This window comes from Cordyceps javanica, chromosome 2 (genome assembly GCF_051103115.1).
Source record: "Cordyceps javanica chromosome 2, complete sequence".
In the NCBI taxonomy this organism is placed as follows: Eukaryota; Fungi; Ascomycota; class Sordariomycetes; order Hypocreales; family Cordycipitaceae; genus Cordyceps; species Cordyceps javanica.
Genome location: NC_139296.1, coordinates 1,949,782 through 1,964,268, shown reverse-complemented (window position 1 = coordinate 1,964,268; position 14,487 = coordinate 1,949,782). Strand labels below are relative to the sequence as shown.

At 51.9% G+C, this 14,487-nt stretch overlaps 4 protein-coding genes across 4 annotated transcripts; 2 read left to right on the top strand and 2 right to left on the bottom strand.

The window, feature by feature from the left end:
* Positions 1–377: 377 nt before the first annotated feature.
* Positions 378–2,209, bottom strand: V2A60_003082 (S53 family peptidase; the record flags this gene model as incomplete). The annotated part of the gene is made up of 3 exons (XM_083254425.1): positions 378–889; positions 949–1,307; positions 1,365–2,209. 3 exons carry the CDS (start codon positions 2,207–2,209, stop codon positions 378–380), a joined length of 1,716 nt encoding a protein of 571 aa, XP_083110551.1.
* Positions 2,210–4,574: 2,365 nt separating this feature from the next.
* V2A60_003081 (calcium-activated chloride channel-domain-containing protein) lies at positions 4,575–7,059 on the top strand (the record flags this gene model as incomplete). Its single annotated transcript, XM_083254424.1, has 6 exons — positions 4,575–4,618; positions 4,689–4,726; positions 4,791–6,236; positions 6,290–6,833; positions 6,886–6,952; positions 7,006–7,059. The coding sequence occupies 6 exons, from the start codon at positions 4,575–4,577 to the stop codon at positions 7,057–7,059; spliced, it is 2,193 nt and encodes a 730-aa protein (XP_083110550.1).
* Positions 7,060–8,996: 1,937 nt separating this feature from the next.
* On the top strand, positions 8,997–11,641 carry V2A60_003080 (uncharacterized protein; the record flags this gene model as incomplete). Its single annotated transcript, XM_083254423.1, has 4 exons — positions 8,997–9,216; positions 9,284–9,553; positions 9,602–11,341; positions 11,415–11,641. The coding sequence occupies 4 exons, from the start codon at positions 8,997–8,999 to the stop codon at positions 11,639–11,641; spliced, it is 2,457 nt and encodes an 818-aa protein (XP_083110549.1).
* A 624-nt stretch (positions 11,642–12,265) lies between these two features.
* Positions 12,266–13,345, bottom strand: V2A60_003079 (uncharacterized protein; the record flags this gene model as incomplete). Its single annotated transcript, XM_083254422.1, has 1 exon — positions 12,266–13,345. The coding sequence occupies one exon, from the start codon at positions 13,343–13,345 to the stop codon at positions 12,266–12,268; it is 1,080 nt and encodes a 359-aa protein (XP_083110548.1).
* Positions 13,346–14,487: the final 1,142 nt, after the last annotated feature.

Below are 14,487 nucleotides of genomic sequence, written 5' to 3'. Positions count from 1 at the left end.
GATTGGGATAAGAGCCTCAACGTCTCAATGCATTATTATTGCCTTGGAAAGTTGTCACCTCGCAATGCTCGACCTCATTCGAGAGACGGAAGTCCAAGTTTGCCCAAAGTTAGAAGCCCCAGCCGCTGCGGTGGATATGTCGAATAGTCGAATCCTATGGATATAGAGAAACATTTAGTTTATTAGACTTGTGTACTTAAATTGATGACATGACTGAGGAATGGGATGGTAAGCTGTCATAGTGATGATATGTCAAAATACATCTGAATATATAAATGTGTTGGAGTATGTACTATAGTTGCTATCCGGGCACTCTTCTATGCATTACACAGAATTTTGAAGAAGGCATATATATGCAAGAAAGGCGACTGATTATCTTAAACAGTCTGTTGAAGTTTGCCCAAGTTAGGGGTTCCGAGACCAGTGACAGGGTCCCAGCCACGGGCAGCAGAAAATCCGTTGGTGTTGCAGCCAGGGTTGCTTCCAGAGGTAATGTCGTTGAGGCCGGAAGCAGCCTTGCTGTACAGCCAAGGGTTGAGGAAACCAAGAGGAGCCTTGCCTTGAGATAGGCGGTAGTCATTAAGCAGCGAGATAATAGCGGCAAAGGTGGGAGAAGATGCGCTGGTACCGCTAACGTATTGGTCGTAGCCGCTGATGACAGTTTCGAAGTCGATAGCTTGCGCGGCAACGTCAGGGATACCACGCCCCTTGGGGTTGTATAGTCCAGCGTACTGGTTGCCAATGTGAGAGACGTAGCCGGAGGTGGCAGAGGATTGGTAGTCAGGAGCAGGGTAGTACTCGGAGAAGCCGCCCGAGGAAAGGCTGGCGGCTGTTTCGGGAGTGTTGTGGGTTCCACCGACCGCGGTGACCCAAGGGCAACTGGCAGGGACTATTGCAAGCATGTTAATAAAGCATGGATAATGGAACGATACATCAGTGTTTTCGTACATGTGGGAAGGAACTTTGTCTTGCCAGATCCATCGTTGGCCTGACAGTTAGTAGGCTGACCACCGGAAACACCACCGTCGCCGGAGCTGCACAGGAAGCTGACACCACGAGCGCCCAGTTTCATGAACAAGTTGCAGACGTTGTCAGCATAGTCCTTGGGTACGGTCTGTTCGTCATCTCCGTAGGAAGAAGTGATGGTTTGGGGAAGGTCCGATTTGTCTAGCATATACTTGAGCCAGTCGAGGTAGGGTTCGTTGGTGTTGTTGTTGGGGTTGCTGCCAGAGTCCGGCTTCCAAGGGGGGCTGCCACCAGTCGAATAGAAGACATTATTGATGCCAGCGCTCAGACCAACAGTGTACCTTTTAATCGCCATTAGAAAGGGGCTCCTCCGAATGAATCAGGGCATCTTTACATACTCAATATCAAGACCAGCTTCGACAGTGCCGGCGCCATTGTTCGTACCGCCATTAACGAGCTCAACCGAGAGATCACCGGCGTTGGAAATGTTTTGCTCTTGGAGAAAACTGCTCAAGTCGTCCTGACTGGCCACTTCGCCAAGGTATCCGCAAACACCAAGAAGAGACTGGCTGCTGCTGGGAGTATAGTTGATGTTATACAAGCTGCGGAGACAGGCAGGGTTGACGGTGCTACCGCAACCAGCTCTCTTGGAGATTGTAGCCTTGTCGGACTTGGCACCAGGAGTCTTCGAAGCGGTGAGTTGACGGTTGATCATACCCATATCACTGAACATGGTAGTGGGCTGGATCATGGTCACATCAGAATGCACAGACTGAGGCAGACTATACTCAGTAGTACGGATGGTGTACTTGTCGTCGGCAGCGTGATGGTAGACCTTGTACTTGGTGCCAAGCATCTTCTCCGCCTGAGAGATGGTGACGGTGATGGGCATTAGGCCGTTGGAAATTTCGCCAGCCTCGATTCCGTGGGAAGAAAGCCACGAGGAAATGGACTCGACGGTCTCCTTGGTGGGGGCGGTTAAGGCATCAATCTCCTTCTTGGTCATGTGCTTGCCGTAGTCGGCATGATCGGGGGTGCTCATTTCCAAAAGGCGCTTCTGAAGTTGGTCCAGGTTCTGCTCCTTGAGACCAATGTGCATGTTGATCTTTTGATCGCCTGGAGCATCAGAATGGACTTGCCAGCCTTGAGGGACCATTTGAAGCGACTGCTTGAGAGTCATCTGAAGGTTGGCCGGAGAAGCGGCCGCAAGAGCGGCAAGAAGAGGCAGAAGAGTAGCATACATTGCCACGGCTGTCAGAAAACGTACTGGTGAGAGTGACAATATTGTGGGCAAATCTACAGACGAAGCGGAGGCAGGGCATGAAGGGCTTTTATAGTTGAGCGACTTCTAATCTCATAGTGTGAATGATCTCATAATATGAATGAATGACCCGCCCACCGCTATGACGAGAACTGAAGAGATGCCGTTTACGTGTAATGGAGGAGCTCGACATGGTGGGTTGTAGTGTAATGTAACCGGGTAGGGGTGGAGGAAGATCACAAGGGAGCCAATACCATGCCCACAACATGTATTCTAGCATCTCTAACAAGAAGGTGGCAGAGGGAACGGCTACCGGCACGAATGGTCCAGTTTTTGTTACCCCACGCCAAGGCGGCACCGTCGATAGAGGACTTGGCATCGGTGAAAACAACACAGATGGGCGCTTGCCTACTAGGATAAACAGCTCCGGGACGATGGTGGCAATTGGCGGGATCGAGAGGGATGCGGCATTGTTAGCTGGCTATAGTAATCAAGTGACAAGTTGAAATTATTAATTGAAAGAATTGTGCTTGTCCAAGTAGCGTGGCTCGGTAGGGAAGCCGTACTGGCTTTACATCAGATAGGAAGGTGGTACTACGGATGGCTAGTCGCAGATATGTAGCCCGGACGAGCCGTATCCTCGAAATCTCATCAGTTTAAAATGGCCATAATACTATTTCTATCCCGAGGGACTTTTTGACGCCAACATTGGCACCCATATCATGCGCCGGCCTGTCATTGGCTGATACGACCTTGGTACTATTTTTATGTGGTATCCTTTACTTTAAGAACGACGAGCTCCTTCCTAAAAGATAAGGTATGGATGATTTGCGGGACTCTAGCAGTACAAGATACCAAATTTGTCTCTAGCATAGGTTCAGACTATACTGCGAGGACGAATGCTTGTGAGCAAATGCATAGCTCTTGCCATATAGCGCGAGTTCTATGACACGTCGCTGGAGGTTCTTTCGTTTAGAACAGGAACTTTTGGTAGACTGGCACTCCCGTCAAATTACCGTCCGTATAGATCTATGACTTCCTTAATCATCAAAAAGGTTCGATTCACAGACTAGGTCTAGGGCCGCCTTGAAGCGGGGTATCACCAGCAACTAGTTCCCATTTCCTAAAGGGGGATCACGGATGCTATGTAATTTAAGTGGCGGGTAACACCGATCGCTCAGTGGTATGCCAAAGAGAGATGATCCTACGTGTGCTGCAGGCACCAGATACTTGGATGTTAACCCCGGATCCTCCACCCAATAAGTAAAGGTTTGCAGCAAGTCACTTGTGACTCTAACATCTCGTGATCGCAAAACTGTAGCGATGGCTATGGTTTCGCACATGGCCCCCAGTATTATGGGCTCTCTACTCATCAGGAGGCCAGTGAGTCCAAGTGCCGAGGCAGCTTCTTCTTTGAGCGAGGTGATCGTCCGAGCTATTTACTCATCACAGGTTTACATATCTATGACACACATAGATGACCACCACGTTGCCGTCTCTTTCTCAATAACTGCTAGCTTCTGTCTCGATTTAAATCACCGTGATGCCCAGCCCTGCTGAGTACGACTTATTTCAATGACGAAGTGTGGCGCACTGTCTGGCAAGTGTGGCGGCTGCCCTGGTGTGGTGATCCTACATGAGAAACTCGACAGTCTAGCACCGCCACATCTGCGGTCTAAGAGGTACCATTTTCTTACGCCCAGGTCAGGGATTTTTGTTTTGTTTCGTTTTGTGAAAACATCTCACTCATTTTAACAAATTCTTTTCAACCACCAATCATATGAAAGTGAGCTTCAACAGCGACATGGCCACATACCCTGTCGCGCTGGGTTGTAGCCTGCCCATCTCGTACCTCCCATCTCAGCTGTATTGGCGCCCCACACGAGCACCATTTCCCTGTTTGAGTAGAGCCAGTGCTGCCAGTCAGCCATCCTCTGCTGCCGAAATATTGTACCAGCGAAAGATCGTAGAAGGCGTCCATCATTTCTCAAATCCGCTTTATGGGGGCGGGGGTAAAATCACTTGCACACGCTCATAATTGATCTGTGCTACTGTCTCGACCCTTTTCTTCCTAAATTGCACATCAGCCGTTAGATACTCTACAAATCTCTACCTACCAGTAAGTACCTACGCGACTGATCGATCCGTTCAGCTGGAACCAAAGCTCCACCATAGCTCCTGTTACCGCCCCCCCCCCCCCCCCCCCCCCCCCCGTTCCCAGCTCCCCTCCACCACGTCATTTCGCTTGGAGTCTACTCCGTAGATAATTAACTTTCTCCCCCCCTCATCACCACTCCTCTACTATGCACATGCATGGTGGCTCATGATGGAAATCAACACGAATACAATGGCCTCACCAAAGAATGACGGCAGTGTCGACGATAATAACGGGTATCGTACCGGTCAAACACCGCTCAGCCACTCGCTGGCAGCTGCGCTAACTATTGCTTCTGTACACCAGTGTCGACTATGTCGTCCATTATAAAATTCCCGTCAAAGGTGTCGTCTCCATACATTCTAGCCAAGTCCCTGAAAAAGAGCAGGGTCGCTAACAATCTCGTAGAGAAGGCGCAGGCTGAAGCTGGCTACATCGAGCTCATCAAGGCCCTGACCACCGTCGGGCTCGCCAGCGAGGTTCGGCGCGCCAGCAAAGATTCGCTCTACGTCTTCGTCAAGATCGCCTCGAATGAATTGCTCCAGAAACAGGTTTATAGATCTAGGCTGCAAGATTGGCTGCATGGCGTGCGATCCGCGGGCCCCAACCAAGACGTGGCCAAGACCCTCGAGAACGAACCCGTGACAGAGGCTGAGCGTCTCCGACTCGTATACCTTATGATAATTAAGCCGGAAAACGAGGGTGGCGCTGGTATCACTGAAAAAGTGGGAAAATGGAAGCATGTTGACGCCATCTTCCCACTCCAGAATCGCGCCTTCAACAAGGAGTGGATTTCCACCTGGAGCGGCAAATATCTACTTGAAGAGGCAGAGATCCACAACATTCGCGAAAGATTTGGTGAGAACATCACCATGTACTTTGTCTTCTTGCGGTCATACCTACGCTTCCTGGTCATTCCATCGGCGATTGGCTTCAGCGCTTGGCTGTGTCTGGGTCAATTTTCCATGATTTATGCCGTTGCTACCTGTCTCTGGTCCGTCGTTTTCTTCGAGTATTGGAAGAAGAAGGAGCTCGATCTTGCTGTTCAATGGGGTGTACGACGCGTTTCAGAAATCCAACAGCCGCGTCCCGAATATCAATGGGAATATGAACAAGAAGACCCCGTCACTGGCGAAGCTCTCCGCGTCTATCCTCCCATGAAGCGGCTCCAGACCCAGATCCTCCAAGTACCCTTTGCTTTGGCTTGTGTTATTGCCCTCGGCAGTCTCTCCCTTACGGCTATCTCCCTCGAGATTTTCATCAACGAAGTTTACAATGGCCCCGGGAAACAGTACCTCACCTTTGTCCCTACCGTGATTCTCGTCGTTTGCACGCCCATCATCTCCAGCATCTTGATGACTGCCGCGAAAGCTCTGACAGATCGCGAAAACTACGCTACGGTCGACGCCTATCATGCGGCCCTCATTCAAAAGCAGTTTGTCCTGAACTTCATGACGTCTTACATGCCTCTACTCTTCACCACCTTCGTCTACCTGCCTTTTGGTCATGTTCTTATTCCCGCGCTGGACTTTTGGAGAAGAACTGCACAAGCAATCACCTTTAGCAAAGCGCCACTCGCAACGCGTGAATTTCAAATCAACCCTCAGCGCATTTCGGCTCAAATGTTCTACTTCACAGTCACGGCACAAATTGTCAACTTTGCCACCGAGCTAGTAGTTCCATATATCAAGCAGAGAGCGTTTGCCAAGGCGAAGGAGATTCAAGCAAAGCGCAGCGAGGAGACTGTCCAAGACAACCCAGAAGAGGCCGAGTTCATGAAACGAGTTCGCAACGAATATGAAATGGACGTCTATGATGTCACTGAAGACTATCGCGAGATGGTAATGCAGTTTGGTGAGTGACCGCCAGCGCCCAAGTCTCATGCACTGAAAGCTAACGATACGGAGGCTACCTAAATCTGTTCTCTGTTGCTTGGCCACTTGCGCCATGCTGCTTTCTGGTTAATAACTGGGTTGAACTTCGCTCTGATGCTCTCAAAATCGCTATGAGTTGCCGCCGGCCCGTTCCATGGAGAGCAGATTCTATTGGGCCGTGGTTGCAGACTCTCGGTGTCCTATCGTGGCTTGGTAGTGTAACCAGCTCCGCAATTGTCTTCTTGTGTAGCCGAGACAGGGACGGCGAGCGTGGCGGCGCCTCCAACTTTACGGCATGGGGGCTGCTACTCAGCATTTTGCTCGTAGAGCACTTTTACTTTTTAGCGCAGATTGTTGTACGCACTGTTTTGGATAAGTTGGAAAGCCCTGGTCTGCAAAAGGAACGCAAAGAGCGCTTCCAAATGAAGCGTCGTCTGCTTCAAGACCACCTCGGACAAGACGTGGCTGACCGAGCCGCTGCTCCTGGCATTGAAAATTCGGAAAAGATCACTCGAGCTGCTCTCGAGGAAGAGGCGCGGCGTACTTCAATTCGGGGCAAGGGTCTGCCATCAGAGATGTGAGTCATCGTTCCTACAGACGATGCACAGCATGGCTAATGTGAAGATCAGCTTTTGGCAGCGCCAGCATGGTATGCAAGAGACTATTGATGTTGGCCGCATGTTCATTACACAAATGGTAAGTAGAAAGTAGCGAGCACGAGGAAACATTGTATAGACTGACGAAACCAGGATGTCAAAAATGGCAAGCCAGACAATACTGCGCAGCCAAGTCCCAGGGCTTGAAGGTCGATTGGGGGCCATGAAACAAGCTATGGTTCTGGGAAGGGCTGTTGACCTAGCTACGCGGTGATGAGTGTTGCGTATTTGAGTTGAATAGGGGGAAATTGCCAATGACTACTACAATTTACTTGCATTAACATGTGCTCCGCGAAAACCGAGAATAAACCCTTGCAGAAAACGTGTCGCTCGTGGTGCCCCTCATAAAATGTAGGACAACGACCGAGGACCAGGCTGCCGGTTCTGAAAACGGGAAGGCACAGGAATCGAGGATCCGGGTCGCATGCTCAAAAAACACTATCGAGTCGATGAAATGAAATGCATCTCTAAGTTAGGGAGTAGTGTGGCGACTCGTATACGGAAGGGCATGGGTGGCTTGCACAATCTGCAAGCTGCCAGGGGGGTAGGCAAGGGGCAGGGACCCCTGCAAGGGAACAATGGCAGTGGACTTGATGAATCGTCAATGGAATGCGCAAAGCGTCGCGCCATCTTGGTCGGTCGCAATTGGGAGAAAGCTCAAGACGAAAGACGCACGTGGCGAAGCATGAAGCTGTAAGTGATGGACAGAGTGTGCCAGGAGGGGCAGGTCGGTACCAGTTCTGGCGGGCCAGAGCCCGCTAGCCATGCCCCAACGTTGTCACACCCCGCCGCACTTTGTGCCGCTTCGTTTGAGAGACTACAAACACTCGACCTTCACAAGGTGGCCAGCTGCTTCAGGTTGGCCGTTGCATTACTCTGCCACCAGACTAGCATTGATTCAGATACCGAACAGCGACCCTTCCTCCATTCCCCGATTTTTCTGTTCTGTCCTCTTTGCTGCTTCCCGTCGCGGCGCCCCGTCCCCAAAGAATCCCTACAGGCACGTTCTAATAGTCTCAAAGCGAGCTGCGGCCTCTTTCCAACATTGACAGGACGTATTTGGCAATAGCGTACGGAGTAGACCAAAAAAAAACAACAGATGGACGAATCCACCGTTCGTTAGCGCGAGCTACGTGCCACTGTCTGTTCTCAGTCCCGGCCGGGCAGGGTGCGCACAATGCACACGCGACACGGCGGGCCGTACTGGTAGCAACCTGCTCGCTTTCCGATCGCCCGTTATTGTCTCAGCGGCACTATATACGTCACGGTGTCGGGATTCAGATAGACTGAGATGGCGTTGGTTGCTACATCAGCTGCAGGCCTTGGGCATGGCTCCCTAACTGGTGGCTTGTTGAAAAAGGTAGTGGTAGCTGCTTCCTTCACTCCTTCGGTCTGCCTCACAATGCACCGTCGGGAGCCCGTCAGCGGCTCACCACCAATGGATCTGCGCGTGATGGTGGGCGCCGTGTTCTGCGTTTCCGCCCAGGAAGCCAGACCCTTGCTCGCTGCTCCGCAATTTTCTTCGTGGATGGCAGGTATCTTTCAGCCCACTGGCCCCAACCAGTTTGCCAGTCAACCAGTGTCCTATCCGGGGATGCTTTCTTGGGTGCGGCTGGGTTAGCGTGTCCACGAGGCGTCGCCCGGGGCGGGCACCATGGACAGACACTGCATCATGCCGCTCACTGCCTAATGATAACCTGTGCCAGGTTCGCCCTGCCCCAAATACTGGGCGGCGGCCGAGGACCACAAGCTCGCACATGCCGCCCTTCTTGTCTTGTACCTTTCTCTTGCAGAACCCAAGTCTGCTTTTCTAGACTATACACACTCAACGCTAGGCGACTGGTTTCTTTTGCCTTATACTAGCATGCCGCATGTCGTGCAGTCGTTGTCTCAGACTCGCAGCATAACGAACGGCTAAACATCCAGGCAATTGTGACCCCGCGACCTTGACTCAGCGTCACCGAAGAACCGTTCCCCTTTTCGCCCTGACTACACATCTGCATTCAACTTTAAGATTGCACAAAAGGAGCGCACCCCTCTCATTGTGCGCTCTGCAGCCCGCTCTTGCTGCCGTCGCTGCCAATATGGATGACGAAGTGAACGTCCTCACCCTCAAACCCTTTCGTGATGTCGTTCAAGAAGCCAATACGGCGTTGGAAAATGCTGGCGAGAATGAGGTCATGCGAAAAGCTGCAAAGAAACTTCTCAGAGAAGGCGAAAAGGCAGTAAAGCTCATCGAGCCACAGTGCATCAAGCGGCACGCCGAATATGGAGATAGCTTCTTAAATGCCCTTCGCGAGAACGGTACGTGGCTTCCCGGGCTCTCGGCAGTATATTAGATCGAAAATTGGGTCGCTAATGCTTCTCCCAGAAGAAATTAAAGAGCCACGAACCAAACTAGGACGCTTAGTATACGGCTTTGACGAATATGTTGAGGAGGACGAATTCGAGGCCGACAAATATACCGAACTCCAAGCCTTAACAAGAGAGGTCGCCTTGAAAATCTACGAAGTTTTAATCAGCATGAAAGTCGAGGCAATGCCACCCAAGGACAACCCGCCACAATCATTTCTCAGCGAGTTCTCGCCACCTTCGTCGCCTTTACCTCCGCCAAACTTTCCTATACCACCGACACCACCTCGTTCGTCGGTGCAAAGCGCGACGGGCGGGCCATCTAATACACCACCAGGCGCACCATTTCGCACATTTCAGAGTGTTCACTACGCCAACGAAGAGCTTGAAAATTATCGCAACAGACACCCCAGCAGCGTGTTAGCTTCAGAAGATGAGCCAGTCCTCAGCCCGTCCCAGCTGGTTCCACCTCCTCAACAGACGCCATTGCCACCTCGGCCCCCTTCGGCCAACCCATGGGATACTACCGTGGTTGAACCAAGTGACGAGATCGCAGTTGCAATAGGAGGTGAGCCACTTCCAAGGCGACCGCTCGTGGCACCCCCCTCACCTCGCGCTCCTTCCCACTCGGCGGCATCGCCAGTCAGCCCTGGCCAGTACCGGCTCAGCCCTACGATTCAGCGCCGTGCAATGGGGTCATCTTCCGGACTACAACAAGGGCATCCCGATACATATCCTTATGATGAAGCAGAGTGGGGTCGTCTCACCAGTCAGCACCATGGCTACCGAACGCACAGTCCGATGCCGAGTCCACTGCAACTTAACACAAAACTAGAGCCCTTCCCGGAGGAACCTAGTTACCACAATGGAGCCGACGCTGATCAACCTATCCGAGGAGCTGGTCAGGCGTATCATACACATCAGGTGTCACTAGAATCTGGCTCCGTCAGTCGTGACCACGACCCGCAGCGCGATACGTTTGGAGGCCTTCCGCAGCGTCGCTCGAGAACAGAATCCGTGGCAGAGAGTATCCTAGATCCGTACTTGAACAACGTGCGCATATCAGATCATTCGCAAGAATCTTCTGGCGCGCCTGGCCGCCCACCGATCATACCCACTCAGAGCGTGGACGATGGCCTCATCGTGGTAGAATCTGACCGTCGACCCTCGGAGCCGGTGCGGATGGTGTCTCAAAAAGATTGCTCAATCGGAGGCAACTCATCCTTCTACCTATGTAAAGGCTTTTGCAGTGGAGCTGAAGAGGTTGTGGTCGGCGGTCTAGGCGTCAAAAAGACACGAAAGCCAGTTGGGTTTACTGGAACAGCGACTGTGGCGCGCTGCACCGGCTGTGTCTTTGAGTTGTCTTTTCAAGACATTGAGAACGACTTGGGGAAACAGAACTGTGGCAATCTACGGCACAGTAATGTCGGATATCGTTTGCGATTCCTTCAGAAGAGCCATATTCACACCAAACGCCCGGACGACATCCTATACGGCTGTGTATTTTGCATCCGCCTTGGACGCACTATTGACCCTAGCGATGCCACCGTTTTCTTCAATGTCAAGTCACTATTCAACCATCTTGCCCGCCACTCTAGACCTCTGCCTGACGTCCCCGGCATCGTCGTCATTGATCAACCAGAAGTACCTGAACAGTATCATAACGATTACGACTTGCATTTCACGAAGCCACCAGTGCCGCATCCCGCACTGGAACATGAACAAGAAACCGCCATGATGCCTACAGGCGTTGCCAAAGAACCCGCACGCAGAATGTACGGTCAGAGACTACTAGCAGATCGTACACCTGCTCTCGAACTTGTGGTTGGCTCTAAAGTTACTGGGCTATCGTGGCCATCAAAGTACAATGGAGAGTGGTGTATGGGCTGGTATGACGGCGTACACGCCTCGGTTCCCTTGGAGACACTGAGACTGGATCCTCCGCCGTCACGCGATATTCGAATGGATGGCACGAGCCACGTCCGCGCCAAGGCGAAATGGAAGTTTGCACACAAGGACAAGGACAAGACAGACTGGCTCAAGTTTGACAAGGACGAAATCATTACCAACATCAGTTGTAAGTGGATCTATGTACTTGACCGAGAAAAAAATAAATAGGGAGAGAATACACACTAACACGCAGACAAAAGGGGTGTATCCTGAACATTGGTGCTGGTCAGGTACCAACTCCAAAGGCAAATGGGGCATCTTCCCCCAGGCATTTCTGGACACCAACACAGTCCAGGAGTTGTCGGCCGTCGGCTCACAGAGAGCGAGCAGTTTGAGCAGCGAGAAGAACAAGTCGTCATCCATTCTACCCCGATTTTCTGTCCGCAAAGCACAAGGCCCGCCGAGCATTGCTTCCAGCCGATCCTGATCATCGATCGCGGCGGGACACGAGTTAGCCTACCCGGAAAAGCGGGTATAGCCTTTGAAGTTTCATCGATTCTTCTAAACAAAATCTTCGAACTTGTTTCCTTGTTTTCTACTGTATATTATTTTCGTGGCCATGGGCGTGATCCCATAGTTGGGGATAATGGCAAGCCCACATATGAACGCAACACCTAGACCGGATGTTTCTTTTGTCAGTTTTTAGAAACGTGCAAACTCGTTTTGACTTGTTCGATACCTTTTCCCATTTGCCCTGTTACAATGAAAACACATATTCTTGAATCACGCTTTCTTTCACTTGGCAGTGACTGCCTTTCAATGGCCGTATCATTCGATTTAGGCATGCGTTACAGCTGTGAAACTTAACTAACCAACTATGGCTTTTGAAATTATTCAAATTAGGGTATGACACTGTAATATTCGGAGCTTTTTATCCTTGTACGCCTTATTTCCAATTCCAGTCGCTCGCGCCGAATCAGTCTTCTCATGCATGCTCCCCTTTCAAAAAGCAGATAACGCCCAGGTTCCGGTCGTGCGCCCCCCCTCCTCCTCTCCTCCTCTTCCCCCTTTCCTATCATTACATTTTTTCTGTCGGCGACCAGGGTGTTCGTCATGGATAGTCCTTCATACCGGCCGACTTGCCGCTGCGGTCCTTCAGGTAGCCATACCTCGGGTCGTCTCTCACCAGCGGTGGCAAGTCCTGGTTATTGTCGAGCCTCTCAAACGTCGACGACTTGCGGCCCCAGATGTCGACGCCGTCGCGAACGGCGTTTGCGATGCGGTCGGGGTCGCGGTACTCGGCGCCGTTCATCCATTTGTGGGAGAAGCTGGCCATTTTGTTCAAAAACATCTCCATCGAGTCGAAACAGCTGCTGCAGTGCCAGCTGGAGTTTGTGTACTTGCCAGACTCGCGCCACCGCGAGATGAAGTTGCCGCCCCTGCCGGCACGCAGGTTGTTGGGCGTGAGCGTGCGCTGGCCGTCATAAAACGTGGCCTGCGGGTGATGCCATTCAGGTCCAATGCTCTGGAACTGGAACGAGTAGTAGTAGAAGCGCGAGTAGAGCGTGAGGCGTCGGGGAAAGTTGCAGGCGCGTAGTGTACGTAACGTATCGGGACGCGGAATCTCATCCACATCGGCAACAACGAGCACATCGCCGAGGCGCGGGGCGCGGTCGCCAGTCAGTTTGGGAAAGACTTGCTCGTAGCTAGCGTCGCGTTGTAGATATTCGAAGTCCCACGTCCGATGGGGATGGAAGCTGCTCGGGAATTCCAGCTCGTGGTAGAGCATCTTTGCGTGGTACTTGCTGAAGCGGTCCCAGTTCTCCTTGGCTAGCATTGGTTTCGAGTGGCCGTGGAATGTCTTTGGCGATTCTACCACGATGAAGAGATCCACTTCGTCGTAGAGAGCATTGAGGCGAATCTCCAGCCAATCAAGTTCGGTGTTGATCATGGTGAGATCGTAAATCTTTCGGCGGGAGCCAGAGGCAGTCGCGGGATAGGCAGTGAAGCCATGGGCGGCGCAGAGCTCGTGTATCTCTGGTGAGTCTTGGATTGTGCCGAGTGCAAGCAAGTCCTCGTCGGAGCCGAAATACAGCCTCGACAAGACGAAAGCAACGCTTACGAAAGCGATGAGGTAGAGCAATGATCTGTAAGGCTGCTTGGAGGGCAGCGCCCGCAGCGATATGGTCATGATGTAAAGGTTTTCCGCTGCCGTAGTCGAATTCACGTGGCGCGTGTCGAGAAGCAATGGGGAAAAGGCGAGACAGTATGACAGGCGGTTGGGAAAATTAAGACTTTTCCAAGCTGCGAGGTTAGGCTGTGAAGTGGTGCCTGGTCATGCAGCCATTTCCCCCTTTTGGTGGAAATATTGCCAGTTGGCCTGGCGGGCGCAAGGCTCCGAAGGGTAATTTCGGGCCAGCCAATGTCACCGTTGTGTCCACGTGCGTGTTGGCGGCTACCTGGGCCCAAATGAAAGCTAGTTACGTGAGAGACTCTCGCGTCCAGCAGCCGAGGCGAAAATAGTACAGCTAATAAGGGCCGGCCGGAGCAGCTTTGCGGATTTCACGGAGCGAGGCTGGTAGACGAATTGCACTGCCTGCGCGTGTGGCTGTTTGGGCCTGAAAGTAGACCAAGCCTACAACCATACCATGCAGGTTTGTATGGGAAAGGTCGAGACGTGCGTCGGTAAACTGGTAATACAGTACTTGTGATTTGGAGCCCGCTTTCTGCGAGACCAACCGAGAGCAACACAAAGCGTGTGCAGCTGATATAGCGAATAATAAGCACGGCTACTCTTCAGGGGAAGCAACTGTGCCCGGCCAGAATTAGTTGAGCTGTACGGAGTAGTGGGTATCCTAAATCGATCAACTGCATCCGCATTATCCGGTAGCGCAGCCTCGCTATCGTGATGGCGGAGGCCACTTGAAGTAGTCGTATCGAAGACTATCAGTCCACACTATACAAGGAACGTATTTAAAGACAGGTCTTGGTAGTCGATAAGTCTCGGCTGGCTTCGTGATTTGGTGGTGAATTTCCATCTCGCCCTAGAAATTGAATGCAATCGAAACAAAGGCAGAGCGCCAACAAGCCACTTCTTGATCTACTAGCCCAAGCCAAGTGGAGTGGACGGAGTAAGGCGCTTTTCCATCTCAGGGGACGCGTCATAGCCTTGTGGCTTGTAAAGTGAGCCTAATAAAGCGCTATACTGCTTCGCCGAGGCCAAATGACGATGCCAGTGCCTCAATGCACTACTACCAAGCACTGGAAGAAGGCCTAGATGCATTAGAGTCACGGGTCGGGGGATCTGAATAGTTATCGTTCGACTGCTTTCCT